The 27,721-nt window shown below is 45.3% G+C and overlaps 1 protein-coding gene across 1 annotated transcript in view; it reads left to right on the plus strand.

Annotated features, from left to right (window-relative positions):
- FREM3 (FRAS1 related extracellular matrix 3) overlaps positions 1-27,721 on the plus strand; it is a 74,932-nt gene that overhangs the window by 32,863 nt on the left and 14,348 nt on the right. The window contains exons 3-4 of the mRNA XM_004606263.2: positions 15,618-15,764; positions 23,868-24,098. Coding sequence (XP_004606320.2) covers positions 15,618-15,764; positions 23,868-24,098 — 378 coding nt within the window. The remainder of the gene's footprint in view (positions 1-15,617; positions 15,765-23,867; positions 24,099-27,721) is intronic.

Raw genomic sequence — 27,721 nt, forward strand, 5'->3', positions numbered from 1 at the left:
AAGAATATACATTTTTTCCCAGTGCACACAGAACACTTTCCAAAATAGACCATATGCTGGGTCACAAAACATACCTCAGTAGAATCAGAAAGATAGAAATTGTATCAACTACCTTTGCAGACCATGATACACTGATGATAGAAGACAGACTTCTGGTGGGAATGCTGAATGGCTCAACCCTTTTGGAAAATAGTATGGGTACTTCTCAAAAAATTAGAAATCGAGCTCCCATTGGACCCAGCAATACCACTTCTGGCAATATATCCCAGAGATGCAAAAAAAAATAGTAGAAATAACATCTGCACTTACATGTTCATTGCAGCACTGTTTACAATAGACAGAATCTGGGGGGAGAAAAGAGTGCCCGAGTACAGATGACTAGTTAAAGAAAATTTGGTACATCTACACAGTGGAATACTATGCAGCTGTTAGAAAAGATGAAGTCATGAAATTTGCATATAGGTGGAGGAACATGGAAAATATCATGTTAAGTGAAATGAGTCAGAAAGAGAGGGACAGACAGAAATATTTCACTTGTTTGTGGAATGCAAAGTAACAGAATGGGAGACTAACACCCAGGAACAGCAGAGATAAGTACCAGGAGGATTACTCTATAGCTTAGAAGCCAGCCTTGAATGCTGTGGGGAAAGGCAGCTCAGATAGAGAAGAGAACAGCAAGTAAAGGGTGCTAGGATGGGAGAGGCGGGCTGAAAGTAGAGTATAGACCAAACATGATGGCCACTTAATACCTCTTCTGCAAACCACAACACCCAAAAGGAGAGAGCAAAAAGGAATGCCCTGCCACAGAGGTGGGGTAGGGTGGGGGGGAACGGTGTGGGGAGTGGTGGGAGGGATGCAGGGACCATTGGTGGTGGAAAGTGAGCACTGGTGGAGGGATGTGTACTCGATCATTGTATGACTGAAACGCAAGCACGAAAGTTTGTAAGTCTGTAACAGCACCCCCACGGTGATTCACTAATTAAAAAAAAAACTGGGGACTGAAAAGAGGTATAGTGATACATATTATACCCCCCTCAGGAACAGTATTGCAAACCACAGTGCCTGAAAGAGAAAAGATAAGAATCCTGCCATGAAGTGGGTTGGGGGGGAACTGGGGACACTGAGGGAAGGAGGTGGGCACTGCTGAAGGACTCAGCGCCAAACATCGTATGCCTGAAACTCAGTCTTGCATAACTTTTTTACTTTTTTTTAAGGTAGCTATTAGTTTATTACCATCAATGTATTTGGAAAAGTTAGCATTTCCAAACTCAAAAAAACTTTATAGAGATTAACAAATAACATATAAAATACAAAATACAGAAAAATTTAGAATGAAGTGAAACACAGCCAGTATGAAGTTGGAAAAGATGAATTTCCAATAAGGTATAGGAGTCAGGGGTTTAGTTGAGAGAAGAATCAGTGATTTCGATAATTATTTTTTAATAGAAAAGAGGGTCTTCTACTTTTTCTGTTTGTTTGTTTAGTTATGGGGCCAAGCGAGCAATGCTCAAGGCTTATTCCTAGGTCTGTGCTCAGGAATCACTTCTGGCAGGGCTGGAGGGGACCATGTGTGGTGCTGGGGATTAAGCCCAGGTCAGCTGCGTTCAAGGCAAGCACACTCCCCACACTATACAACCGTTCCAGCCCCGTCCCCTCCTGAGAGCATGACTTCACAGGCACGCAAATTCTAACTGGTCGAAAAAGACCTCCAGAGTACAAATTTGCACAATGATGTAGAAATTCAGCACATGCAGACAGATAGGAGAGCAAGAGAAAAGAAGCAGAAGAAAAATGAGTTTCAGGGGCTGGAGCGATAGCACAGCAGTGAGGGCGTTTGCCTTGCACGTGGCCGACCCGGGTTCGATTCCCAGCATCCCATATGGTCCCCTGAGCACCGCCAGGGGTAATTCCTGAGTGCAGAGCCAGGATTAACCCCTGTGCATTGCCAGGTGTGACCCAAAAAGCAAAAAAAAAAAAAAAAGAAGAAGAAGAAAAAAGAGTTTCAGCAATGGAAACACAAATGCACGCACACACACACACACACACACACACACACACACACACACACACACACACACACATGCACAGAACAGAAGACAACCAAAGACACCGGACAGAAAGCCTAGACCAGCCTCTCTGTACTGGATCTTAATCACGTCTTCTGCGATGCTTGAGTATCCCCTGGCCATTTTCTAATAGTCGCCTTTGTTAAATTGTGTAGCAGCTAATAGTTCACAAAATAATATATAACAATTTTTTTGTTTCTGGTGTCAGGGATCATATACGCCAAGTGCTCTACTACTGAGCTACCTCTCCAAAGCAGCTTTCATTTTCATCAAAGATATCAGGTCACTTTGTTACTAAACATCCCTGTACCCTTTCCACAGGCACTCTGTCGGATTCAGTCTGTCAGCTGTCACCTCTGCTGCCATTTTTCATTCTTGCCAGTTTGTGGTATCATTCAAAAGGACGCTGACCACTCACTTCCATTTTCCTTAAGGGTCTGTAAGATTTATTGATTGAGCATTTGATTGCTTAAGTGGAACCCAGTGGAACATTTATAGCCTGTGCTACGTTTTAAGGGGTTTTTTTTATATTTCAAGAAAATTAATATTTTACCCAAGAGTTTGTAAGCTTAGTGAAAGTCCTTCATTTATCTAGCAACTGTTGATTTGTGGTTTGGCAGAAAGGAATTCTGGCAAATGGAATGCTTCCCCTGCAAGGAAAAACTCCAGTTTTATTCTCAGCCTGATTAGAGCTTGCCAAGAACCAGGCTTGCATATCTGCTCACTCTCTGGTTCCACCATGTTAAAAATGCGTGAAATTGTTGGGCCGGAGTAACAAATCCACGGGTAGGTAGGCACTTGCCTTGCATGCGACTGGCCAGGGTTCGATCCCTGGCATCCCCTATGTCTTCCTGAGCTGGCTGGAAGTCATCCCTGGGCTACGAGCCAGGAGTAAGCCCTGAGCCCAAACCTTCCCCACTGCCCCCAAAAATAAAGAAAGAAATGCATGGCCTCGCAGTGGAGGTGATTACAACGGAGCATGGCTGTGGATAACGTTGATTCCAACCTCTCCTCCCTCGTGAGGGCCTTGCTTGCCTTCAGGAAAGCTAACAAGATGTGTCACCCAGAGGCCATGTGCCAAGCATGCACCAAGCACTTGGACATCAGGACTCTTGTGGCTGGGCCCAAGTTTCCACCGTGCCCACTTCAATACTGCCCCAGGGTCCTTTGACTGCAAAACCTGGCCTGGGATCAGTGACATTTCACTGGGATGCCTTCAGCACCCTTCCTTTTGATCTTCAGCTTAATGTGGACCTTTATGTGGCTGTGTACTAATCAAATTGCCAGAACTGCCTTATATCTCTTTTGAGAATACGAAATTCATCCGCTGGAACGGGATGCAATATTTTGTTCTTTCTTTTTAGTGATTCGGGGTGTTCATTTCAGATCTGCTAGTCAATAACATGGGACACACAGGGGGCTATGTCCTCTAATGGCCATAGGGAAGTGTAGGAGTTTGGTTTGGTAAGGATCATTTTTTTTCTTCTTAAGCTATACAGGGAATACTTTCATTTTCTATTGCTTGACTGTAATGCTTGGACTTTTTTAAAAAAAGTGTTAAATGATATGTACTATTCAACGTAACGCATTACTTTCATCATTTAAAAACAAAGTTTAGGGGGCTGGATCGATAGCACAGCCGGTAGGGCATTTGCCTTGCACGCAGCCGACCCAGGTTCAATTCCCAGCATCCTATATGGTCCCCTGAGCACCACTAGGAGTAATTCCTGAGTGCAGAGCCAGGAGTAACCCCTGTGCATCACCAGGTGTGACCCAAAAAGCAAAAAAATAAAATAATAAAATAAATAAAAACAAAATTTAGGGGAACTCCCAGGGGATTACTCAGAGAAAGAGCACTTGCCTTGCAGGCAGGAGACTGCGCCTTCTCCCAGCCACACCCCCCTGCTGAATACAATCCTGGGGGTACTGCCCTTGGGATCACGGATACCTCAAGTGCCAAGAATCCCTAGTCCACACCCATCAAGAGCAGGAGAGCACAACCAAGCACATGCCAGTACTGCAACCAAGTGTGGGCATCTGCAGGAAAGGAGGAAACTGAAGTGTTCCTGGAATAAAGGTCTTGGGTTCTAGAGATCTCATGTGGAAATGCAACTCTGTCACAAACACACAGGATTTAGCGAAACAAAAGCTCTATGCTAAGAATCAAAAAGCCTGACTTGCAGATCTGGCTCAGATTCTCAAACTATAGCTTTACAACTAAGATAGTACGAGGCTGTCGTTCATCGGACCAAGCCAAGTAATCGACGTATTGCATGATTTTAAACCAACAGTCGCGCTCACTCTGCCCTGCTTCCCTACCGTAGGCATCCACGGGTATTGTCTGTGCCCCTGTCACTTGCCAAGGATGGAGCTCAGTGCTGGGGACTCAGAGAGGAAGAACCAGTGACCGGCACTGGATCCAGTATGAGAGCAGACCAGGGGGACAGTAAGGTGCAGCCCTGGGGAGGCATTTCCACGGAGGCACCTGCTTGGGTGGTCTGGATCATCCGCTGCCCATCACCATTCCCGGAAAAACTCCTCAGAGTGCTCAAACGGGGCCTGGATGGGTGAATACGAGTTTCCCCAGCTGTGGAACATACCAAGAGCTTAGTACACCGCACAGCCTTAGGCTCATAAATTACAGCCGCAACCAGAGAGGTGCGACAGATCTGGCTGAGGAGGCTGTGTCCGTTTTTCATTCAATGATTGGCCCTTTGACCTCGCCCAGAGCACAGTTACTGCATCGGCTGCTGTCCTTCCCAGGAGCCTGTGCTCAGCTCCCCCTCCAGGGCTGCAGTGAAGGTTGCATTTCCACATGAGATCATGAAAAGGACTGATTCTGCCAGTTTTCATCCCATAATCCTCACAGATTTTTTGTGCCAGATTTGTTTTTGGGTTTTTTTTCTCCCAAAATATGGGCTAAGTGCCAGAGCTTGCCTTGCATGGAGCCTACCCAGGTTCTCCCATACGGTCCCCCAAGCCTGCTAGGAGTGACCCCGAAATGCAGAACCACGAGTAAAGCCTGAGCACCACATGTAGGATACCAAAAAACAAACAAACAAAAATTGTGGGCTTCACCCTTATGTGGAGCTGTTTTGCTTATTTGTGCTCTGCGGCCATGCAACATCTTATAGCCTAGTTCTCCCTCTCAGAGAACCTGGCAAGCTACCAAGTTTCCTGCCTGCATGGAGAGCCTGGCAAGCTCCCCATAGCGTATTCATATGCTAAAACCAGTAACAATGATGGGTCTCATTTCCCTGACCCTGAAAGAGCCTCCAATGCGGCACTGTTGGGAAGGACGAGTAAAGAGAGGCTTTCTAAAATCTCGGGGGCGGTGGGGGAGGGGTGCGGGGGCTGGAGTGATAGTACAGTGGGTAGGACGTTTGCCTTACAAGTGGCCCGACCCAAGTTCCCAGCATCGCATATGGTCCTTTGAGCACCACCAGGAGTAATTCCTGAGCACAGAGCCAGGAGTAACGCCTGTGCATCACTGGGTGTGACCCGAAAAGCCAAAAAAAAAATCTCAGGGCTAGTACGAATGGAGACATTTCTGAGACCACTCGAGAAAATCGACGATTAACATGATGATGATGATGATGATGATGATGATGATGATGATGATTGTGCCAGTCTGAAAGAAAGAAACAGGGTGGAGTGTTTATGCAGTGAAATAAGATATGTGCCTCTCAGGGGCTGGAGCAATAGCACAGCGGGTAGGGCGTTTGCCATGCACGCAGTCGACCCGGGTTCGATTCCCAGCATCCCATATGGTCCCCTGAGCACCGCCAGGGATAATTCCTGAGTGCAGAGCCAGGAGTAATCCCTGTGCATTACCGGGTGTGACCCAAAAAGTAAAAAAAAAAAAAAAAAAAAAAAAAAGATATGTGCCTCTGGAAACCCAGGGCCTTCTGTGTCCAGATGGTCTGTGCCTGCCCCAAGCCCTTCTCCTGTGTATGCCCCGCCTCCAGAGAGAGGACTCATCATTCATCGAGTGACATCAGCGCCCACTTGGCTTGAGCAATACTGTCTTTCAGGCAAACTTGGACTGATAAGTCACTGTTTTCTCTGTCACCGCCTCAGTGCTGCCCAGGGAGGCATAGAATGCAAAGGAGCTCTGGAAACGTCTAGTTCCTCCGGAGAACAGATCCAAGAGCTGAGAAGTAAGCGGTTGACTTGGCGTCCCCAGCTAGGGGAGTATCCCCGGCAGTGCAGACTCTCTCTGGAGTCCGTTCTCTTCCCCCACCTCCTGTCACCTCCCTAGATGGCAAGTTGAACCACAGGAAATAGTGACAGCCATTTCCTGTGGTCTCTCAGCCAAACACTCCTTCTCGTCTCGATCTCAAGTGAGGCCTCACCCCACTGGCCGGCGGACTGTCAAGTCCTCCTGCCGAATCCCGTCTGTCTCTCTGACCTCTGCGGCCAGGACAGACTCTCCCCACCTGCATCCCTGCAGATGAGTGGTATTTAGACTTTACCCAGACTTCCACATGCGTTTCTCACACTTGACCCTTATCTCCATCACGCACAGAAGAGAAGAGTGTCCGGTAAAATGTATTACGATGTCACCACCCCATCAGCAAATCATTTGCCAGGAGTCAGAAGTGACACATGACGTGGACCTCAGCATAGTAACCCCTGAGCATCGCTGGGTGTGACCCAAAAAGCAAAAAAAAAAAAAAGAAAAGAAAAAAGAAAACTATAAGAACTGGCATCATGGGACAGTTGTCACTTACAGTGTCATCCAAATGGCTGATGAGTAGGTGCTCACGGATCACAAATTCATTTTGCTTATATAGGGGACACACCTGGAGATGTTGGGGGGACAATGTGCTGCCAAGGACTCTTTTCCTGCCCCTAGACATATGTGTTCTCACTTGAGCTATTTCCCCAGCCCCTAAAATTCATTGTTAAATTGTCTTATGCTGGGGCAAGAGTGATAATACAGTGGGTAGATATTTGCCTTGCATGCGGTCAATCTGGGTTCGATTCCCGGCATCCCATATGGTCCCCCAGACACTGACAGGAGTAATTCCTGAGTGCAGAAACAGGACTTAACCCCTGAGCATCGCCGGGTGTGACCCAAAACGAAAAAAAAATATTCTCTTATGCTGATACCTGTGCAAATTAAGTGCTTACAACTGTGAAGCTACAGGAAAATTACAATCACTGAAAGCATAAGTAGATAGAGTAGTAGATTTCTTGGGGTAGAGATAAACATGTCAGATTGACTATCCTATTCTGATGAATTTTTTTTAAATTCAAGGTAATTTTAATTACATTTCTTTTAACCTATTTTGGAATCAGCACTGAATAGATAGGCTTTCACATTTTTCCTTAGTGCTACCCACTAAAAATCTCTTCTTTTATGCTTTTAGTTTCAACATAAATTATTTTTTAATTATTTTATTCTATTTGTATAGTCTATTAAGTGTCAGTTTTTGAGTCTTCACATGTAGTGGGGTATGATTTCACACTTCTTCAAAATATATGTTGCAAATGGCCAAAGGCAGGAGACCTGGAGAGTTGATCTATAGAATTGAGCTTACCTTGGGGTAAGTATGGGGGGCGGGAGGGTCTTTGAGACATTGGTGGAGGGAAGGGGTCCCTCTGATAGTGGGTGTGGTGTTGGGACAATGTATGCATAAAAGTCTCATTAACAATATTATAAATCAGAACACCTCAATAAAAATGGAAGAAAAATAAAATTAAAAAGACTAAACAAACAGAATACCACCCAGAGAGAAGAGTACAGTCTGTTCATCTTATCCAATAATCTTTACTTGATAGTCACAAAGTGATTCTCCTACTTTAATTCCTTCAAAAGTCATATCAGATTTATCTCAGACTTGTATGGTTTCATCTCAGCAACAGCCCGAAGGAATCCTTCTTATCTGCAGATTTTTCTCTGGAGAGAATGCTCATTGAATCTGCAAAGATGCTCTAATGAAACATCCATCGGTCTATGAGTAAGAGTCATTACATCCTTATGAACTACAGCAGCCAAGTATATGCTGCCACACAGCCCCCTCCGGGACAGTGCCCCTGGCCCGCCCCTCGGACAGACTCAGCTCTGAGTTCCCAACCCACAGTGGGGGCTGCGCGCCATTGCTTTGTCTGTTCCCTTGCTTTGCATCTCAATATCTCACACATGAATGAAATCATCTGGATCTTCCTCCAGCCTTAGTTAAGTGCAATACAACATCAGACTAAGTGAGTTGGATCCCTTCAGTTCCACTCATGTTGTCACAGAAGGCAAGATCCCATTTTCCCTAGGACTGAGTAGTATGTCACTGGGTTCAGAGATCGTATTTTCTTTACCCTCTCCTCTGTCCTTGGACAGTTGGGTTGTTTCCAGATCTTGGCCATAGAAAATAGTGCTGCAGTGAATGTAGGTGAGCTCCTCTCTTTTCAAATCGGTATTTTGTGTTCTTTGGATAAACACTTAGGAGTGGAATTGTTGAATCACATCATACATCCATTTTTCATACTTCGAGAGTTCTTTTTTCTGAAAAGAAATTTTGAGAAATTTTTCAGAGAAGCTGGACCAATTCACATTTCAAAAAAAGAGTGTATGACAACACCTAATCAGAGAGAGAGAACAAAAGGGAATTCCCTGCCATAGTGGCAGGGTGAGGTGGGGGGAGATGGGACTGGGGAGGGGGGGAGGGATGTTGGGTTTACTGGTGGTGGAGAATGGGCACTGGTGAAGGGATGGGTTATCGAACTTTGTATGGGGGAAACATGAGAACAAAGATGTATGGATCTGTAACTGTACCCTCACGATGACTCTCTAATTAAAAATAAACTAATAAAAAAAAAAGAGTGTATGAGACAATGAACTCTTGCTTCCGGCCTTTTAAATGTAGGTCATTCTCACAAGTGGGTGAGGTGGGTGTCAAATTGTCATTTTGATTTGCATTTCCCCCTTATAATCAGTCATACTGTGCATTTTTTCATGAACCTGTTGGTGAAGCATGTAACTTTCTTTCTTAGAAAGTTTTTTCTCTTGTTGACAGTTTTCTAAGAATCTTATGTATCTGGAATATTAGCCCTGTGATAGGTTGTGTGCAAACACTTTCTCCCATTCAGCAGCATGTCTTTTCATACCACTGACAGCTCTTTGATATGCAGGAGCTTTGTGTCTTGCATAATCTCATTTAGTTTCTCATTTAGCTTTTGTTTCCATTACCATTGCAGTCAAATTCCTGGATATACCCCAGAAGCCTTAATGTGCAATGTTTTCCCATTGTTGTCTTCAATATATCTAGGGTTTCCGTCTAACATCTAAGTCTTTCATTCCTAGAATTATTTATGAATTGAAAATAATTTAATTCTAAGAAGAAGAGAGCAGGTGCTTGTACATTTAGTGGCGGTGCTTATCATGGACAACACACAGGCTGTGTGTGGTACTCGCCAAATGTCGAAGTCCTTTTAGTTGTGGTGTTTGTGTGTGTTTTGCTTGCGTTGCTCACCAGGCACTGTAAGGTGCCCACACCCACATGCATGCCAGGAATTACTCTTCCTGACAATGGTGCACCCACATCTTTCTGAGTTGCGGTATTTGTCTGGGTACCACCCCTTTTTAGTGATGGTACTTGCATACCCCAATATTCAGTCATAATTATCAAATTTCCAGTTCTCCAGAATCATCAAATGTTTAATTCTACAAACATAAGAGTCCAATGCTACTGGATTAACAAATGACTCTGATGAGCTCTGATAAATCTAAAATCTGATAAATCTAAAATCTAATATCCCTTAAATCCAGACCGACAGGCCAGGGCCAGATGAGCATCAGAAAAGACTAGAGTCCAAACAAACAATTGATCTGGACAGAATATTGATTTCTTTCCAAAGGTGAACATAATGGTTTTCTATTCGTTCTTCCTCCAGTAAAGAATACTTCCCCCCTTAATCTCTGATCTAGTTTCACCTCTTTAGAACTAAACATTAGCCTAGAGCCTGAGTGATAGTCCATGAATAAGTCCTGAGTACCACCAGGTGTGGCCCCAAACCCCCAAAAAAAGTAAAAGAAAAGAAAAGCCCAACCTAACGATACTATATATAAAACAGACTCTTCTGATTCTCTCAGTCTCTCTATCCACCTCTACTGATTTTTCTTCATAGCATTTATGTCCACCAGTGTATGCTACATAATTTATCAGCCCCGCTGGAAAGATGCCCAGGAGAACAGCTATTCTATTGTCCTCATAGCTCTGTTCTCAATGCTTCAAAGAGTGATTGACACACAATAGGTACTAATAAATATTTTGTGGAATAATTATGATTTACATAATTTGTTGTAACTTTCATCCTTGATTCTTCAGAAGCCTAGCCCATAACTTAGATCTAAAAGAGAATTTTAGAGCACCTTGACATGTTTTTGTTGGGTTTTTTTTTCCCACAATAAAAATCATTATAGTTGGGCCGGAGCAATAGTACAATGGGTAGGACATTTGCCTTGCATGCAATCGACCTCGGTTCAATCCCTGGCACCCTATGGCCCCCCCCAGCACTGTCAAGAGTGATTCCTGAGTGCAGAGCCATGAGTAACCTCTGAAAATCACCGGGTATGACCCAAAAGGCGAAAAATAATCATTATAGTTTATTTGAGAAAAATATGATTCAGATGGAGAAGCACCAAGCCAGAAGGGTGAAGGACTGCACCATTAGAGAAGGACCAGAAGCTAAGAAAGAAAATTATTGCTAAGCTTTAGCTTAACGCCTCATTGAAGCATTCTGATTGGTTGCCCTTGGGGTTTGACTTCATAACCTTGAGGCACTTACAGGCTCAGATTTTAGGCTATCATAGTATTAATGCCACCTCAGACTAATAGCTTTTTCTTTTTTGCTGAAGGAAGTTAATACCACAGTTGACAATACTGAGGGGAAAAATGAATACAATTGAAAACTAAGGAGCAGCCAAAGAAATCACTGTATCACTGTCATCCCATTGTTTACGCAAGCAGATACCAGTAACCTCTCTCTTCCTCCCAGCCCTGAGATTTAAGCAGCCTCTCCTTACTCATCTTTCCTCATGATTGGAGGCTCTTTCAGGGTCAGGAGAATGAGACCAGCCAAAGAAATAGACTGAGAAAACCAAAGTGATGTCTCCAAACAAAAGTGCTCTGTGTTTGTTCCTTCACCCCTGACTCATTTGTTCAGACACTTGACATGTTTTCTTACTAGAATTATCAAATTCAAGAAGCTAAGGTGTCACTCAGAACATTTAAGATCACCACGATACTCTTCCTGTGGTATATGTATTGAAATATCTTGGTGATCAGATCATCCATGTTCAGAGAAATATCTTTTCTGTGTATGCCTTGAAGATTTAGAGATATGAAATGTAAATGGTAATTGCCTCGTAACCCTCCACTCTTCAGCACCAGAGATTGGCATTAAGAATTTCCTTTCAGGGGCTGAAGCAATAGCACAACAGGTAGGGCATTTGCCTTGCACTCAGCCGACCTGGGTTCCATTCCCAGCATCCCATATGGTCCCCTGAGCACCACCAGGGGTAATTCCTGAGTGCAGAGCCAGGAGTGACTCCTGTGCATCACTGGGTATGACCCCCCCCATAAAAAAGCAAATAAAGAATTTCCTTTCAATATGTGATAATTATATTAACTAAGTAATTTTGCTTACTCTGGAAATATTGTACTTATTCATTACTCTGGAAACCTATTGCCAATTGATGTATGCAATCAGTGCCTTGTCCTTAGAGTCTTTAAGGAAACCATAAGTAAATGAAACAAAAGAATTGCCACGAATTCCAGGAATTTAAAACACACTACACACACACAGACACACACACACACACACACAGACACACACACATATATATAATCCACAGAATGTACATAATTGGAGGGGAGACATTTACCATTACATGCCCAGAAAAATATATATTTTTTTATTGAATCACTGTGAAAACAGTTACAAAGCTTTTCAGTTTAAGTCTTGGTCATACAATGATCAAACATCCATCCCTTCAACAGTGCACATTTTCCACCACCAAGAATCCCAGTATACCCCTCCTCTCACTTCTCCCCCTAACTGTGCAGCAGATGATTTCCACTCTACTCTCCACTTTGATCACATTGGATATTTTGAGAAAAACCCACCATTATTATTCGGAATTTTCCCCAACAATCAGACCTGCCGAAAAGGCATCATTAGATCACTATATCACTGTCATCCCATTGTTCATCGATTTACCTGAGTGGTGCCAGTAATGTCTCCATTCGTCCCAGCCCTGAGATTTTAGCAGCCTCTCCTTACTCGTCTTTCCCAACGACTGGAGGCTCTTTTCAGGGTCAGGGGGATGGGACTGTAATTGTTACTGTTTTGGGCATATGGAATACGCCACGGGGAGCTTGCCAGGCTCTGCCGTGTAGGCAGGATACTCTCGGTAGCTTGGCGGGCTCTCTGAGAGGCATGTGTGTGTGTGTGTGTGTATGTGTACATATACCAATATATGGCAGTTTTTCCTTTAATGTAACCTGCTTTCATCCTAAAACCATACTATAACTGGAGATTTCTGCTTGATGAGATTTGGTTTTATAGCAAAATTCTCAGACACACAATCCAATAATATTTTCCTCTGAAAGCAGAGGAGCTCTGGGACCAAGGTGCAGTTCAAGGGCAGATGAGCAGTATTAATCAGGCTTTCCATGTACAAGGCCCTCGGTTTATCTCCTGGCATCATCAAACAGGAAATACAACAAAAACATTAAAAAGCAGAAAAATAAGAGAAGCAAAGAAGCTCTGAAGACAAAACATTAATGCATTATTATATTTAAAGTCTCTTACGTATATTTAGGACTCTTTCTAGATTATATCACTAAATTAGACTTCATAATATACTGACTCATTATTAAATATACTTTCAAAGCATCACAAAAAGACTATTTCACTAAACACTCCTAACACCCGTACTTCCTTCCCCATTCCCCACAAAGGCAAAAACCAACTAAACAACCAAAAACTTCTTAAATAAAGGGTACAGAAATCCTTAGGTAAGATTTCCTAGCAGAGAAGTCTTAGATAATTTGATAATTTGTTTTATGTTGCTGGTTATGAAGAGCATAGGATGTCGCACTGCTGCTTCGTGATTTTAGATTTCTGGTATTTTAGTAATAAGTCTGGAGGGATTTCTGCCAAAAGCCGCTGGGTTCCGAGATTGGTTTATGTGTCTCTGGGATCATGGCCGTTCAGGAGTCAGAGGAGCCGTTCGTGGGCTGTGACTCGGGCCTTGTCGGGGCGGGGCGAGGGGCTGGTTCCACCCCCCACCCCATGAGGCCCCAGTCTCCTCACTGCTATCTCGTGCCTGGCTGTCCCATAGGCTCTGAAAAGGTGGCAGCCACCGTGCTGCCAGGGAGAAAGGGCGGAAGGGACAAACACCTTTCCCTACCCGGGGTGGCACAGTGCCGTAGTTTAGTGCTCAGTCCAGATGCATTTCTGCCAAAAGCCGCTGGGATCCAAGATTGGTTTGTGTGCCTCTGGGATCATGGCCATTCAGGAAACCCAGAAAAATCTTTGACCCTAAAATGTTGCAGATCAATCTAACACAGAAATGACCAGAGTGAACTGAGCAGAAGGTAAACTGTTAGGAGTCAAGTGCCAGTAAGAAAGTTCCATTGCACCAACCTACAGATCTGATTGGCCTTTGAGATCTTAAAGTCCTTTGCCGATTAAACAGTGGTGAATTATTCAGTGATAGAAAACAGGAACATTCCATGGGAATTTTAGGGGGAAAATTGTCATAAGCAGGGGTCTTTAAAAAAAATTCATATTAATGCCACCATAATCACGGTGGGCTTTGAATTAAAAACTTACTTCATCTTTTTAGTTGAAAACAGTTCAAACACTTAAAGTAACTTCTGAAAGCAGCCAAATAAATTTTGAGAAATCTGTCATCAAGTTATTATTTGCAGATTATAACTCTAATACTTGTAATTTGATTTAAAATGTACCAGATTACTGTTCCCTCCTTGACAATTTTCCAATAAATTACAAATTTTAATTAATCTAATGTAACATACACTACCTAGAGATATTACAGAGAAGCAAATTGCATGCAGCTTTTTATGCCTTTGAGTGAGTTTTCTAGCATACAAACAAGCGTATTCTGCAATGTTGCTATCATTTTAGTTATTGTTTGGGGGTCACACCTGGCAATGCTCATGAGCCCTGAAAATGCAGCCAAGAACTAGATGTCCCACATGATTATATTTTTCCCCTTCGGTCCTCCCCATTCCTCTTTTTTGTTTGGTTTGGGGATTACACTTTGCCGTGTCCATGGTTTCCTCCTGACTGTGCTCAGGAATCACGCTTAGTGGCGCTCAGGTGGCCAGGAATGAATCAGTCCTAGTGGTGCTCAGGTGACCAGGAATGAATCACTCCTAGTGGTGCTCAGGTGACCAGGAATGGATCACTCCTAGTGGTGCTCAGGGGACCATATACTGTGCCCAGGATTGAACCAGTCTCAGACACATGCGCCTCTCCAGAACCATCAATTGTCATTTCGACCACATTCAGTGATGGTGGTTGGTGAAAAGAGTTCTTCGCTTTCCTGGACATTGAGATGTGGGCTGGCCTTGGTACATTTCTGACCACTCTCAGATCAGATCAAGCATAGAAAGTTTAAATAAAAACAGCATCCGTCTGATCATTTGCACAGAGTCCCGAGAGTCCCGAGTCATTAATGAAAGCTCCAATCTGTATTGTCTTCAATCTTCTCTCCATTGTGGGTGACGTGTGGGGAAGACAGAGGCCACCTTCTCTGCTCCTTCCCCAGGGAGCGAGGCATGCAGTGTACAGCCTGCTCTGGAAGGCCGCCGTTGCATCCTAGGCTCAGAGGGCAGTGATGGAGAGGTGGCTCTTTCCTACTGGGTGTTTTCTCGAGTGCCTTGGGGATTTCTGAATCTCGGCCTTCCTAAGCTTCAGTTGCTCGTCTCCTCCTGCTTCTGCAGCCCATGGGCGTGGGTCGGTCAGTTTCCAGCTCCAGCCTCCTGGCCCCCTTCACTGGCCTTCTGAAGTGGTCAGATTGGGCAGATGGGATCTCTGCCCACATGCTTGCTTGCCCCGCCCACTGCTTTTCTTTTATTCTTTTATTACCCTGCTGGGTTCTCACTGGCCTATTTTTATGAAACTTCTGGAGTCACATGGGGCAAAGGAAGAAAAATCAACACAAAAGTGTAGGCCAGAGGACAAAGAAAGGAAGGGAGGGAGGAGGCTGGGAGAGAGGAGGATGCAAGAGAAGGACCAAGGAAAGGCTGGCGGTGTTGACTGTGAGCCGAATCTAAAGCAGTCAAGCTTGGGCTCTTTGGAAACTGAGGCTGGGCTCCTGGTCCCCCACACAGGTCCCCCTGCACCAGGAAGAACTTTCAGGTGGAACTCAGGACTCTCTGGAAGGCAAAGCACTTTTCTTCCCCCTGTAAAACTAAAGATGACTTTTGTTTAGGGACTTCAAGAGCAAAATGCGAACAGAGTCACTGGTCTTTCCCTAAATGACTCCATCCTTTACCTTTACCCTGTCACCTGCAGGAGGAAATAAGCTACCAAGTCAGCCCTTCCACCTGCGCTGGGCCTGGGTTTCTCTGGAGAGAGAGTACTACATCGTGGAGGAGGGCGCCGCGTTCCTGGAGGTGACGCTGACACGCAGGGGAAGCCTGGCCGAGACGGCCTTCGTCAGTGAGTGCCTCTGGGTGATGTGGGCAGTGGGTGGGGAAACCCGGGATCCAGGCTTACAAATGGGTCCCAAGAAGAGGTGGGAAGAAATTTAATAACAAATTGCGGGGAACCTCCAAAATTATGTGGCATTATGCCATGGTGTTTGCTGCATGTAAGTCACAGCTGTCACTCTCTCTCTCTCTCTCTCTCTCACACACACACACACATACACACACACACACATACACACACACACACACACACACAGATTTCTTTTTTTTTCTTTTCTTTCTTTGGGTCACACCCGGCAATGCACAGGGGTTACTCCTGGCTCATGCAGTCAGGAATCATTCCTGGCGGTGCTCAGGGGACCATATGGGATGCTGGGAATTTAACCCGGGTCGGCCGCGTGCAAGGCAAACACCCTACCCGCTGTGCTATCGCTCTAGCCCCCACACAGATTTCTTTTTTTTTTTTAATTTATTTATTTTTAATTAGAGAATCACCGTGAGGGTACAGTTACAGATTTATACACTTTTGTGCTTATACTTCCCTCATACAAAGTTTGGGAACCCATCCCTTCACCAGTGCCCATTCTCCACCACCCGTAAACCCAGTGTCCCTCCCACCCTCCCCAAACCCATCTCCCCCCCACCCCACCCTGCCACTGTGGCAAGGCATTCCCTTCTGTTTTCTCTCTCTAATTAGCTGTTGTGGTTTGCAATAAAGGTGTTGAGTGGCCGCTGTGCTCAGTCTCTAGCCCTCATTCAGCCCGCAACTCCCTTCCCCCACATGGCCTTCGACTACAATGTAGTTGGTGATCGCTTCTCTGAGTTGACCTTTCCCCGGAACGTGAGGCCAGCCTCGAAGCCATGGAGTCAACCTCCTGGTACTTATTTCTACAGTTCTTGGGTGTTAGTCTCCCACTCTGTTATTCTATATACCATAGATGAGTGCAATCTTTCTATGTCTGTCTCTCTCTTTCTGACTCATTTCACTCAGCATGAAACTTTTCATGCCCATCCACTTGACTACAAAATTCTTGACCTCCTTTTTTCTAACAGCTGCATAGTATTCCATTGTATAGATGTACCAAAGTTTCCTCAACCAGTCATCCGTTCTGGGGCATTCGGGTTTTTTCCAGATTCTGGCTATTGTAAACAGTGCTGCGATGAACATACATGTGCAGATGTTGTTTCGATTGTACTTTTTTGATTCTCTGGGATATATTCCCAGCAGTGGTATTGCTGGGTCAAATGGGAGCTCAACCTCTAGTTTTCTGAGAATCGTCCAAATTGTTTTCCAGAAGGGCTGAACCAGTCGGCATTCCCACCAGCAGTGAAGAAGGGTCCCTTTCTCCCCACATCCTCTCCAACAGCGGTTGCTTTTGTTCTTTTGGATGTGTGCTAGTCTCTGTGGTGTGAGGTGGTATCTCAAAGTTGTTTTGATCTGCATCTCTCTGATGATTAGTGATGCAGAGCACTTTTTCATGTGCCTTTTGGCCATTCGTATTTCTTCCTTGGTAAAGTTTCTGTTCATTTCTTCGCCCCATTTTTTGATGGGGTTGGATGTTTTCTTCTTGTAGAGTTCAACCAGTGCTTTATATACCATTGATATCAACCCCTTATCTGATGGGTATTGTGTAAATATCCTTTCCCATTCTGTGGATAGTCTTTGTATTCTGGTCACTGTATCTCTTGCGGTGCAGAAGCTTTTTAGTTTAATGTAGTCCCATTTGTTGATCTCTGTTTTTACTAGATTGCTTAGTTCCGTGTCACCTTTGAAGATACCTTTATCTTCAATATCGTGGAGGGTTTCGCCGACCTTGTCTTCAATGTACCTTATGGTTTGTGGTCTAATGTTGAGGTCTTTAATCCATTTTGATCTGACTTTTGTGCATGGTGTCAGGTCAAGGTCTAAACCCATTTTTTTGCATCCCACACAGATTTCTTATCATCCTCCTTTCTCCCTTCTGGAATATGGCTTTCTTTTTCACCTGAAAGGGTTCTAGGAAAATTAAAGACCTTCAGGGTCATATTCCACAATCATCGTCAGCTTTTTCAGTTTTCTTTCTTTCTCTCTCTCTCTTTCTTTCTTTCTTTCTTTCTTTCTTTCTCTCTCTCTTTCTTTCTTTCTTTCTTTCTTTTCTTTCTTTCTTTCTTTCTTTCTTTCTTCCTTTTTCTTTCATTTTTTCATTCTTTCTTTCTTTCTCTTTTATTCTTTCATTCTTTCTTTTTTCTTTCTTTCCTTCCTGCTTTCTTTCTTTCTTTCTTTCTTTCTTTCTTTCTTTCTTTCTTTCTTTCTTTCTTTCTTTCTTTCTTTCTTTCTTTCTTCCTTTCTTTTGCTTTTGGGTCACACCCAGCAATGCTCAGGGGTCACTCCTGGCTCTGCACTCAGGAATTACTCCTGGAGGTGCTCCAGGGACTATAGGGGACTCCAGGGATCAAAGCAGGGTTGGCCATGTGCAAGGAAAGCGCCCTACATGCTATACTATAGCTCCAGCCCTGCTCGGTCTCTTTTAAAATTGTTTTTAAGTACATGATATATTATTAGCTTACACAGCTTAATTCTAGCTATTTGTCTCAAAAATTATTTATAATACAGGATCCATTACTCTATTGAATTATAACTTTTGATTATGTGTAATTGTTTTCACTCTTTTACCCTGCTACTTGTCAATTTCTCCAAGACATGGGTAGTGTCAAATTTCTCTGTTTTCTTCAAACACTTATGCCTCCTTGAGGAGAGTGAATATTTAATGCCTATACCAAACATATCATTGTCATTGTTAATAATTAATTATTGCTCTAATAATACATTATACCTTGTGAAATCTTTGGCTATCAACTTTTGGAGGACATCAGCCTTGATTTTCATAAACAGCTGGGAAGATAGATTGGGATGTATTGTCTTTTAAAATGAGCACTCTCGGGGCCGGAAAGATAGTACACTGGGTAGGACATTTGCCTTGCACACGGCTAACCAGGGTTTGATACCTACTATGCCATATGGTCCCCCAAGCACCACCAGGAGTAATTTCTGAGCGCAGAGCCAAGAATAACCCTGAACATCGCTGGCTGTGACCCAAAAAAAATAAATAAATAAAATGAAATGAGCATTCTGAGTTTCCCAGATATTCAGGATCCAATGAGAGCCCTGCCAACGTATTGAAACTGTTGGAGAGAAACCAGGAAGGAAATGGCTGAGAACAGGCTCCCTAGAGAAAGCAAGTTTTTCCCTGATCACCTTTCCAGGCTTCAAGTTCTGAGGCAGGAGTCTCTCCTAGGGGATGGTCAGCGGAAGAGAGTTTCTGGGTGTCCCTCAGCCTCCATTCTTACTGCAAGTCACTTTATCCATGTACTGTGACTCACTGCCAGATACTGGCTGAATAAGGCTTCCTTCCTCCTAGAGGGTTCTCTCCTATACCCACAACCCTCTACCCAGGAACTTCTGGGCACAAGATGTAAGCTATTATGGCAAGAAATAGTTTCACATTCTACCTGGCTCAAAAAATAGTAACTCAAGTCTATCTACCCAGAGCCGTTGAATATGTGTAGTGACCTGCTCAGGGAGACGGCCTCTGGCCTTCTGGCCCTGACCATTCTGACGCGCATCCTTTGGCCGTTACTGCCTTCCTGAGTAAGTTTTCAGACTCATTAGGTCAGGAACTACATCTTAAGTTGTGCCCAGCTCCCCACTTGGAGGAGGCACATAGTTGCCTGACACCCACTATTTATTGGTAAGTGAACCACAATCAGCTCTTCTGTACTACAAAACACTACTAAAGACTACAGCATCCCTGCAGAAGACAGCCCGCCTTACTCAGCACTGCAGGAAACCCTTCTGATTCCCTCAGTACAGTCTGTGCTGGGGCCAATACTCAGTCAGAGCATAGCATCCAGAAGAACACGAGATAAATCAAGTGGCCGTGGGGTCCTGCTCTGACACTCATTCTCATTCTTCTTTGTGATTCTCTCTCACGTCCTTCAGTTTCCTTGTCACTGAAGTGTCCATCTCAGGACTTGTTTGCAAGTCAAATATGATGAAGAGTGTAAGCCAGTCTAGCAGAGTCCCGGGAACACACTTAATAGTCAATAAATGTTAACAGCCAGTATGAAACATTGGCACAACTGAAGTGACCTGTTTATGCCTCCCCCCAACCCCCAGGGATTTGTGAAGCCATTAACGGTTGCAATAGCTTGTCCTTAATTCAACATTTTGTCTTCAGTACCTCCAACACAACCAGGTAGGGCGTTTGCCTTGCACATATCTGACCAGGCTTCAATCCCCTGTATCCCATATGGTCACCCAAGCACCACCAGGAGTAATTTCTAAACACATGGCCAGGAGTAACCCCTGACCAGTGCCCCACAATGAACAGAAGAGCAGTCTCTCTCTCTCTCTCTCTCTCTCTCTCTCTCTCTCTCTCTCTCTGTCTCTGTCTCTGTCTCTGTCTCTCTCTGTCTCTGTCTCTCTCTCTGTCTCTCTGTCTCTCTCTCTGTCTGTCTCTCTCTCCCCCTCTCTGTCTCTCTCTCCCTCCCTCTCTCTCTCTCTCTCTCCCTCTCCCTCTCTCTCCCCCCCCCCTCTCTCCCCCTCTCTCAACACACTTGCTTTATAGTCCAGTGCCTTCAGCTCTACTTTGCTGTGCTGGGATCACATCTCTTCCTTCCCTTCTTCCAACACTAAACCAGAGGAAATTCTGCAAACTTTGTCATTCCTTCTCCATGACCAAACCAGAATGAGGGCAGACTTTCTTCAGCCATCTGGAAAAGCGAACATCAGAGTATCAGAGCTTGGGTGTTGGAAATTATTCCCAGACCTTAGCGCTTTGCGGTCCTCCTTTTACGTGATACCAGACTATCTGAGACAGAGACTGGGAAATGGCTCGTGTGGCCACTGAACCTCATGGTGGCGAAAGTTTCCATATTAGCTGCTGTCAGGCCACGTTTGATTTTATACGTTTAAACAACTGTAGACCATAAACTTTTTGATGAACCTAAAGTCATGAGGCAGAGGGATACATTAGGCCTTCACTGGCCCATCAAGTCAAAAAGGAAACAATCCCGAATTCTGCCTGCAAGTTTTGCAGTGAATGGAAATACCTTCCACTTTCGAACACCGCAATGGGCATTTTAAAATTTATACACACTAGTTTTTTGCGTTTGGGGGGTTTTGTTTGTCTTTTGGGCCACACCCAGCAGTGCTCAGGGCTTATTTTTGGCTCTGTGTTCAGGGATCACTCGTGGTGGGCCCAGGGGACCTCATGGGCTGCCAAGGATCAAATCCAGTCGATGTGTGCAAAGCAAGCTCGCTTCCCACTGTACTAACCTCTGGCCCCAGTAAAGCAGTTTTATTTAGTGAACATAAGGAGAGTAACGTTGTTATGCAGGCAGCCGAAAGTGTGCAAGGGTATTTTTCGCTCTCTCCTGTGGTTGTTCTGTTTCATCGAGTCACTCACACGTGTTTCCTACGAGCACCCAAGTCCATCTCCCCTTCTTCATTCTACCAACCCTACCCTACCTAGCTGGAAAATTGCTGATAATTCTCTCCTGATCAAAAAATCACTGAACACCTAAGGAATCAAGCCACTGTGAGTAAAGATCTTTATGGGGAAATAGCCGAGAGTTATTCTCCCAAGTACTGCGGAAATGGAAAAGATCCGAGAATAAATATTTACTTGAAGAATGTGGCCAGAATGCCTCCTCCACGCCGGGGGTATGCGGCCAGAGCTCTGTGCTGCCCCCCGTGGTCACATCCGAGAATCTCTCTGTTAGCTTCTGGGCTTTCTGGGACTGGTTTTAAAACTCTGAAACCTGGGTCCATGGCAACTTTTCATGTGTCTGATGTTCTTGACGACTTAGTTGCTAAAATAATCCAGTGATTTTTTTCTTTCATTTGTTGCATCTCCTTCCTGCTTTCCTCTCTCTCATTTCTGAACAATGCTACTTAGTTACCTTCTCTTAGCCAATAAGTATAGTATACACACGTGTTTGGTGAACAATACAGAGCAGTAAATCGGGACTGGAGCCAGGGCATTTGCCTTGCAAGAGGCCAACCAGGCTCTGTCCCGGCTTCCCATATGGTCCCCCCAGCACCGCCAGGAGTAATTCCTGAGTGCAGAGCCAGGAGTAACCCCTGAGCATCGCCAGGTGTGACCCTAAACTAAAAACAAACAGAAAGAAGCAAGTTATGTGCGGTTGGCTTTTCATCGATAGAATTTGCTTTGAAAGCAAGGTGAAATAAGGACTAGACTGTCCCTCTCACCATTCAGAACACCCACCCTATAAATTTCCACAACCAGATCAATACCTCTCCTGACATGGCACCACAAGGCCGGTCACACCCTGTCTGCAAATTCAGGGCAAAGCAGGTAAGCTCTCTGACTCCGTGACTCCACCTCACCATGCCACCCCACCCCGGCCCCTCCGAGGCAGAGGGGAACCCCCAAACCATGGGAGTAATGGGATTGCATGCAGCCCGTCTCTACAGACCTGCCAGGAGTAATGGTAGCCACCTTAGTGGTGCCAGAAGCATGGAAGGCGGGAGGCATGGGTAGTCCGTAGTGCCATGTGCCAACATTTGGACCGTGTGCAGCGGTGCCCAGTTACCACAGGTAGATTAGTGGGCTGTGTGCAGTTCCCGGAACTGGGTGCAGCCTCTTCTGGCAGTAAACAGGGAGTCTGAATGGTGAGAGGGACAGTCTAGTCCTTATTTCACCTTGCTTTCAAAGCAAATTCTATCGATGAAAAGCCAACCGCACAGAACTTGCTTCTTTCTGTTTGTTTTTAGTTTAGGGCCACACCTGGCGATGCTCAGGGGTTACTCCTGGCTCTGCACTCAGGAATTACTCCTGGAGGTGCTGGGGGGGACCACACGGGAAGCCGGGAAAGAGCCTGGGTTGGCGTCCTGCAAGGCAAATGTCCTAGATTGGAAGGATGTGCAGAGTCCAGGCACACAGCCTTGAAGCCCCAGAGCAGGCTGCTGTGCCCCTGCAGGTGTGCCCAGGTGTGAGTGTGCCTCTCAGGTGTACCCAGGTGAGAGTGAGCCCGCAGGTGTGCCAAGGTGTGAATATGCCTCTGCAGGTGTGCCTAGGTGTGAATGTGCCTCGGCAGATGTGCCCAGGTGCAAGTGTGCCCCTGCAGGTGTGCCCATGTGCGAGTGTGCCTCTGCAGGTGTGCCCAGGTGAGAGTGAGCCCATAGGTGTGCCAAGGTGTGAATATGCCTCTTCAGGTGTACCCAGGTGTGAGTGTGCCCCTGCAGGTGTGCCCAGCTGAGAGTGTGCCTCTGCAGGTGTGCCCAGGTGAGTGTGCCCCTGCAGGTGTGCCCAGCTGAGAGTGTGCCCCTGCAGGTGTGCCCAGGTGAGTGTGCCCCTTCAGGTGTGCCCAGCTGAGAGTGTGCCTCTGCAGGTGTGCCCAGGTGCGAGTGTGCCTCTCAGGTGTGCCCAGGTGCGAGTGTGCCTTTCAGGTGTGCCCAGGTGAGAGTGAGCCCACAGGTGTGCCAAGGTGTGAATATGCCCCTGCAGGTGTGCCCATGTGCGAGTGTGCCCCTGCAGGTGTGCCCAGCTGAGAGTGTGCCCCTGCAGGTGTACCCAGGTGAGAGTGTGCCCTTGCAGGTGTACCCATGTGTGAGTGTGCCTCTGCAGGTGTGCCCAGCTGAGAGTGTGCCCCTGCAGGTGTGCCCAGCTGAGAGTGTGCCTCTGCAGGTGTGCCCAGCTGAGAGTGTGCCTCTGCAGGTGTGCCCAGCTGAGAGTGTGCCCCTGCAGGTGTGCCCAGCTGAGAGTGTGCCCCTGCAGGTGTGCCCAGTAAGAGCATGCCCTTGCAGGTGTGCCCAGATGCAAGTATGCCCCTGCAGGTGTACCCAGGTAAGTGTGCCTGCAAGTGTGCCCAGTGAGAGTGTGCCCCTGCAGGTGTGCCCAGGTGTGAGTGTGCCCTGGAAGATGTGTATTAGAGTGTAAAGCCTCCATCCCCTCTCCCACCTCTCAAGAAAAATCTTGGCTGGAAAAAGCATGTGGGTTTCTTATAAATTCCTCTTTTCCAAGAGCCAGAGAGCCTGGGGACTGTAACCAAAGGAGCTGGTTCCTTCCGTGCCTGGGCTTCCATTGCCAGTGTCCTGTTTGCTGTCTAGGCATTGTCACCAAAGACGAAACTGCACAGAAAGATCAGGATTTTCAAGGAAAGACCCAGAAAAGGGTTCGGTTCAGCCCTGGACAGACGACAGCCACATGGAGAGTGGGACTCATACCTGACCGTGGATACGAAGCTTCAGAGACCTTCCAGATTCTTCTGTCGGACCCCGTGATGGCTGTTCTGGAGTTTCCAGAAACGGCAACTGTTGAAATTGTAGACCCCGAGGACGGTATGTGTCTCCAGCAGGGCTTTGCATTCCTGACTTCACTACACCCCGTCTAGATGCACACATCCCAGCTGGGCCTCGAAGATAAGTAAAGCATTTCATGGGAGAATTTTTTCCCTGTTGTTAGTTTTTTGTTTGTTTGTTTTTTGCTTTTTGGGTCACACTCCTGGCTGTGCTCGGGGACCATGTGGGATGCTGGGAATTGAACCCCGGTCGGCCGCATGTAAGGCAAACGCCCTACCCACTGTGCTATCGCTCCAGCCCCAGTTTTTGTTTTTGTTTTTGTTTTTTAAGAGAAAAGTAAAGAGAATTTATTAATAACATGTCCAGCTCAGGTCTCCATGAGAAAAGCCCAGCATAGCTGAGTCACTCCCCACACAGTTCCGGAGGCCATCTCTAAAATAAAATGAGCTAGCTAGGCAGGGAACTCGGGGAGAAAAGTTAAACCTGTCTCGGGATTATCAGGAGGCTCAGGAAAGGAAAGGCCTGCAGATTTCGATTCTGCCTCTCCGAAAAGAGATAAAGGGATTATTTCTTTCTGGGAGACGTCCCCGAGGAAGAGATTTATATGCAAATTCTCTTTTTCAAAGGCAAGGTTCCGTTTGGGGAGCCTGGGGAGCTCCGGGAAGTTAACCTCTGCCAAGACCATCTTGAGGGTAGCAGACGTGTACTTCCCTGTAAGTCTTCCTCCAGAGCCGCGGAGAAGTTCCACCAGTAAGAAACTGCTCCTGGGGCTGGAGTGATAGCACAACCAGGAGGGCGTTTGCCTTGCACGCGGCCGACCCGGGTTCAAATCCCAGCATCCCATATGGTCCCCTGAGCACCGCCAGAGGTGATTCCTGAGTGCATGAGCCAGGAGTGACTCCTGTGTGTGACCCAAAAAAAGCAAAAAAAAAAAAAAAAAAGAAAGAAACTGCTCCTGATTTCATTGTTCTTTAGGTTTTTATAATGGAACATAGAAGTTTGAAATAAAACAGAGCTTTCCTTTGGCCTCTGGGCACGTTCTGGTTGGCTTCCACGTGGCACCAGGCAGCTTCTCTCACAGATGGGGACCCCGCAGGGCTCGTGCCTCAGGGTTTGAGCGTACAGGTTTCCCCAGACGGGAGAGAGGTCTGTCCTAGATGTGGCAGCTCTGCTATCTATTTCAGCCTTGTTCTACAAAGTCCAGTTACAGTTATGCTGTAAGACCTTGAATTTTCTACTGTTCATTTGGTTCATCTGATCATGCATTTGATAAATATCCCCGACCCCCCCCCCAAAAAAAAATTAACAAGAAAGAACGCTATCAGCAACGGTACTCTTTTCTGCTTCTTTTTTGTGAATGTAGAAGAATATTTCCTTAAAAAAAAAAAAAAAAAAACAGACTTAGAGATATGTATTGCCGTGAGAAGGCTTGTTTGTTTGTTTGTTTGTTTGTTTGTTTGTTTGTTTTTCTTTTTGGGTCACACCTGGCGATGCACAGGGGTTACTCCTGGCTCTGCACTCAGGAATTACTCCTGGCGGTGCTCAGGGGACCATATGGGATGCTGGGAATCGAACCCGGGTCAGCCGCATGCAAGGCAAATGCCCTACCCGCCCGGAGAAGGCTTGTTTGGTTTGAGCCCAGAGCCAGGAGTGAACCTTGAGCACCACCTAGAGTGACTAGGGGGAAAAACCAACAGTTTAACAGTTTTAGTATTCATCTTTTAATTTAATAATGCTTGTTGCTTATCCCAATCATCAACAGGATTCAGCTAGCCTCTAAAATGCATGATTTATTTCCGGGTTTCGTTCCACAGGGCTCTGTGATGAATGTCCTGTGAGTAGCATGTTCCAAACTGCAAAACAGAATTTTAGTGTAAGTGAAGTTCGGGAAGCTGTGCACAGATCAGGAAGCCTCCGATCCATTTCAAGTATCTTTGCAGCTCTGAAGCATTTTCATTCACATTCTTAGCATGTTAATCGATTCTGACAAGCTCCTGTAAAAACTCCATTTTCTCTGCAGAAACTAGTTCAAGTTTATAGACAGTGGGTCTAGTTTTCCTGAGACACAATTTAGGAAATGCTGTTGTGGGTGCACTGTGTGCTGACAAAACAGAAAATACACAGTCCCACTGCGAGGTATCTGGTCAGGGCTGCTGATAACATTCAGCCGTTCAGCCACAATAATCCATGAGAAAAACTGAATGTCAAAAATTTTTTTGACAATGGCCAAAAAAAAAAAGTCCTGTAATAAGATAGTGGAGAGAGCTCAGCACCATTTCAAGCTCCAAAGGTTTTTTGGCAAATGCAGAGTTTGAGCTGAGTCTTGAACAGTGAAAGGACTTTGGATTTGTAGATGCATAGAAGGAAGCTTTTCCAGAATGGGAAAATACAGAATGTGCCAAGAAACACAATCTTAATGTAGCTGGATTTTTTTAAAACATGTCATTAAATAACTTTAATTTACTTTTAGCTTCTTCCAAGATATCAACATTTTGAATTAAGAGAAACGCCAAGATTGTAGATTACCTAAAGAATATAAAATGGCAAAAAGAAAACTGTCACCAGCCCTTTTCCTGTTACCCATGACCATTGTTTTCCTAGAGGTCAATAACAGTTTCACTTGCACAAATTGAGGTGGGAAGAGGAAGAAGGGAAAAAAATAATACATGACAATTAGGTTAACACCAACTTCATCTCTAGGAAGGTCTAATAGTTCCTAAAGATAAAGCTAAGTCTGATGCTGTTCCATCCCCAAGAGGATTCGTGCGCTCTTACTTTATTCTGTAAGAGGAAATGATCCATACAAAACAAAAAGCTTTTTAAAACAAATGCATATGTTTTAACCACAAAGCATGCTTAACAGAAAAGACTTGGAAAACACAAAAAGGCCCCAAGAAAAATAGTGCACATAATTCCATCAATGGGTGGCCAGCCCTCATTTTCATATTCAGTGAGTGTTCTGATGATTGTTTGTGTAAACATACACACATGTTTTGCGTGTGCTCCGGCACGTACCCGGACATAGCTCAGTACGTCTCTGTGGCAACCATTATTGTAAAAACGAAGGACAGGACCAGTTGCTAATGTTTCTCCATAAATCAAGGTGTTGTATACATGGTATCTGCACAATAAATAGTGAATTAAAATGTTAATTGAATAAAACTATTAATTTCCTGCATTAATCACTGTATCACTGTCATCCCATTGTTCATCGATTTGCTCGAGCAGGCACCAGTTACATCTCCATTCATCCCTGTTGTGTGCTAGTGTAGCCCGATGGTGTACTGGGGGCTCTTTCAGGATCAGGGGAATGAGGACCGTCGTTGTTACTGTTTTTGGCGTATCAAGTAATGCCATGGGTAGCTTGCCAGGCTCTGCCGTGCGGGCGGGATACTCTCAGTAGCTTGCCGGGCTCTCCAAGAGGGAGAGAGGCTTTGGGGCAGCCTCTAATCACCTTTACAGGTGTTCCCAGTCTACCGAATGTAAGCTTTGGGTCGACTGGCATGTTGTAATGATCTGCACACTGACAACCTGCATTAATGAATTTGATTATTTGATTGTTTAAAAGAAATTTAAAAGAAACAGTTAAAAGAAAGGTGGAGCAAAAAATAAATCATTTTGGGCTCACGCCAGCAGGGCATTTGCCTCGCACTCGTCAATTC

The sequence above is a fragment of the Sorex araneus genome, chromosome 7, assembly GCF_027595985.1.
Source record: "Sorex araneus isolate mSorAra2 chromosome 7, mSorAra2.pri, whole genome shotgun sequence".
NCBI classification, from domain to species: domain Eukaryota; kingdom Metazoa; phylum Chordata; class Mammalia; order Eulipotyphla; family Soricidae; genus Sorex; species Sorex araneus.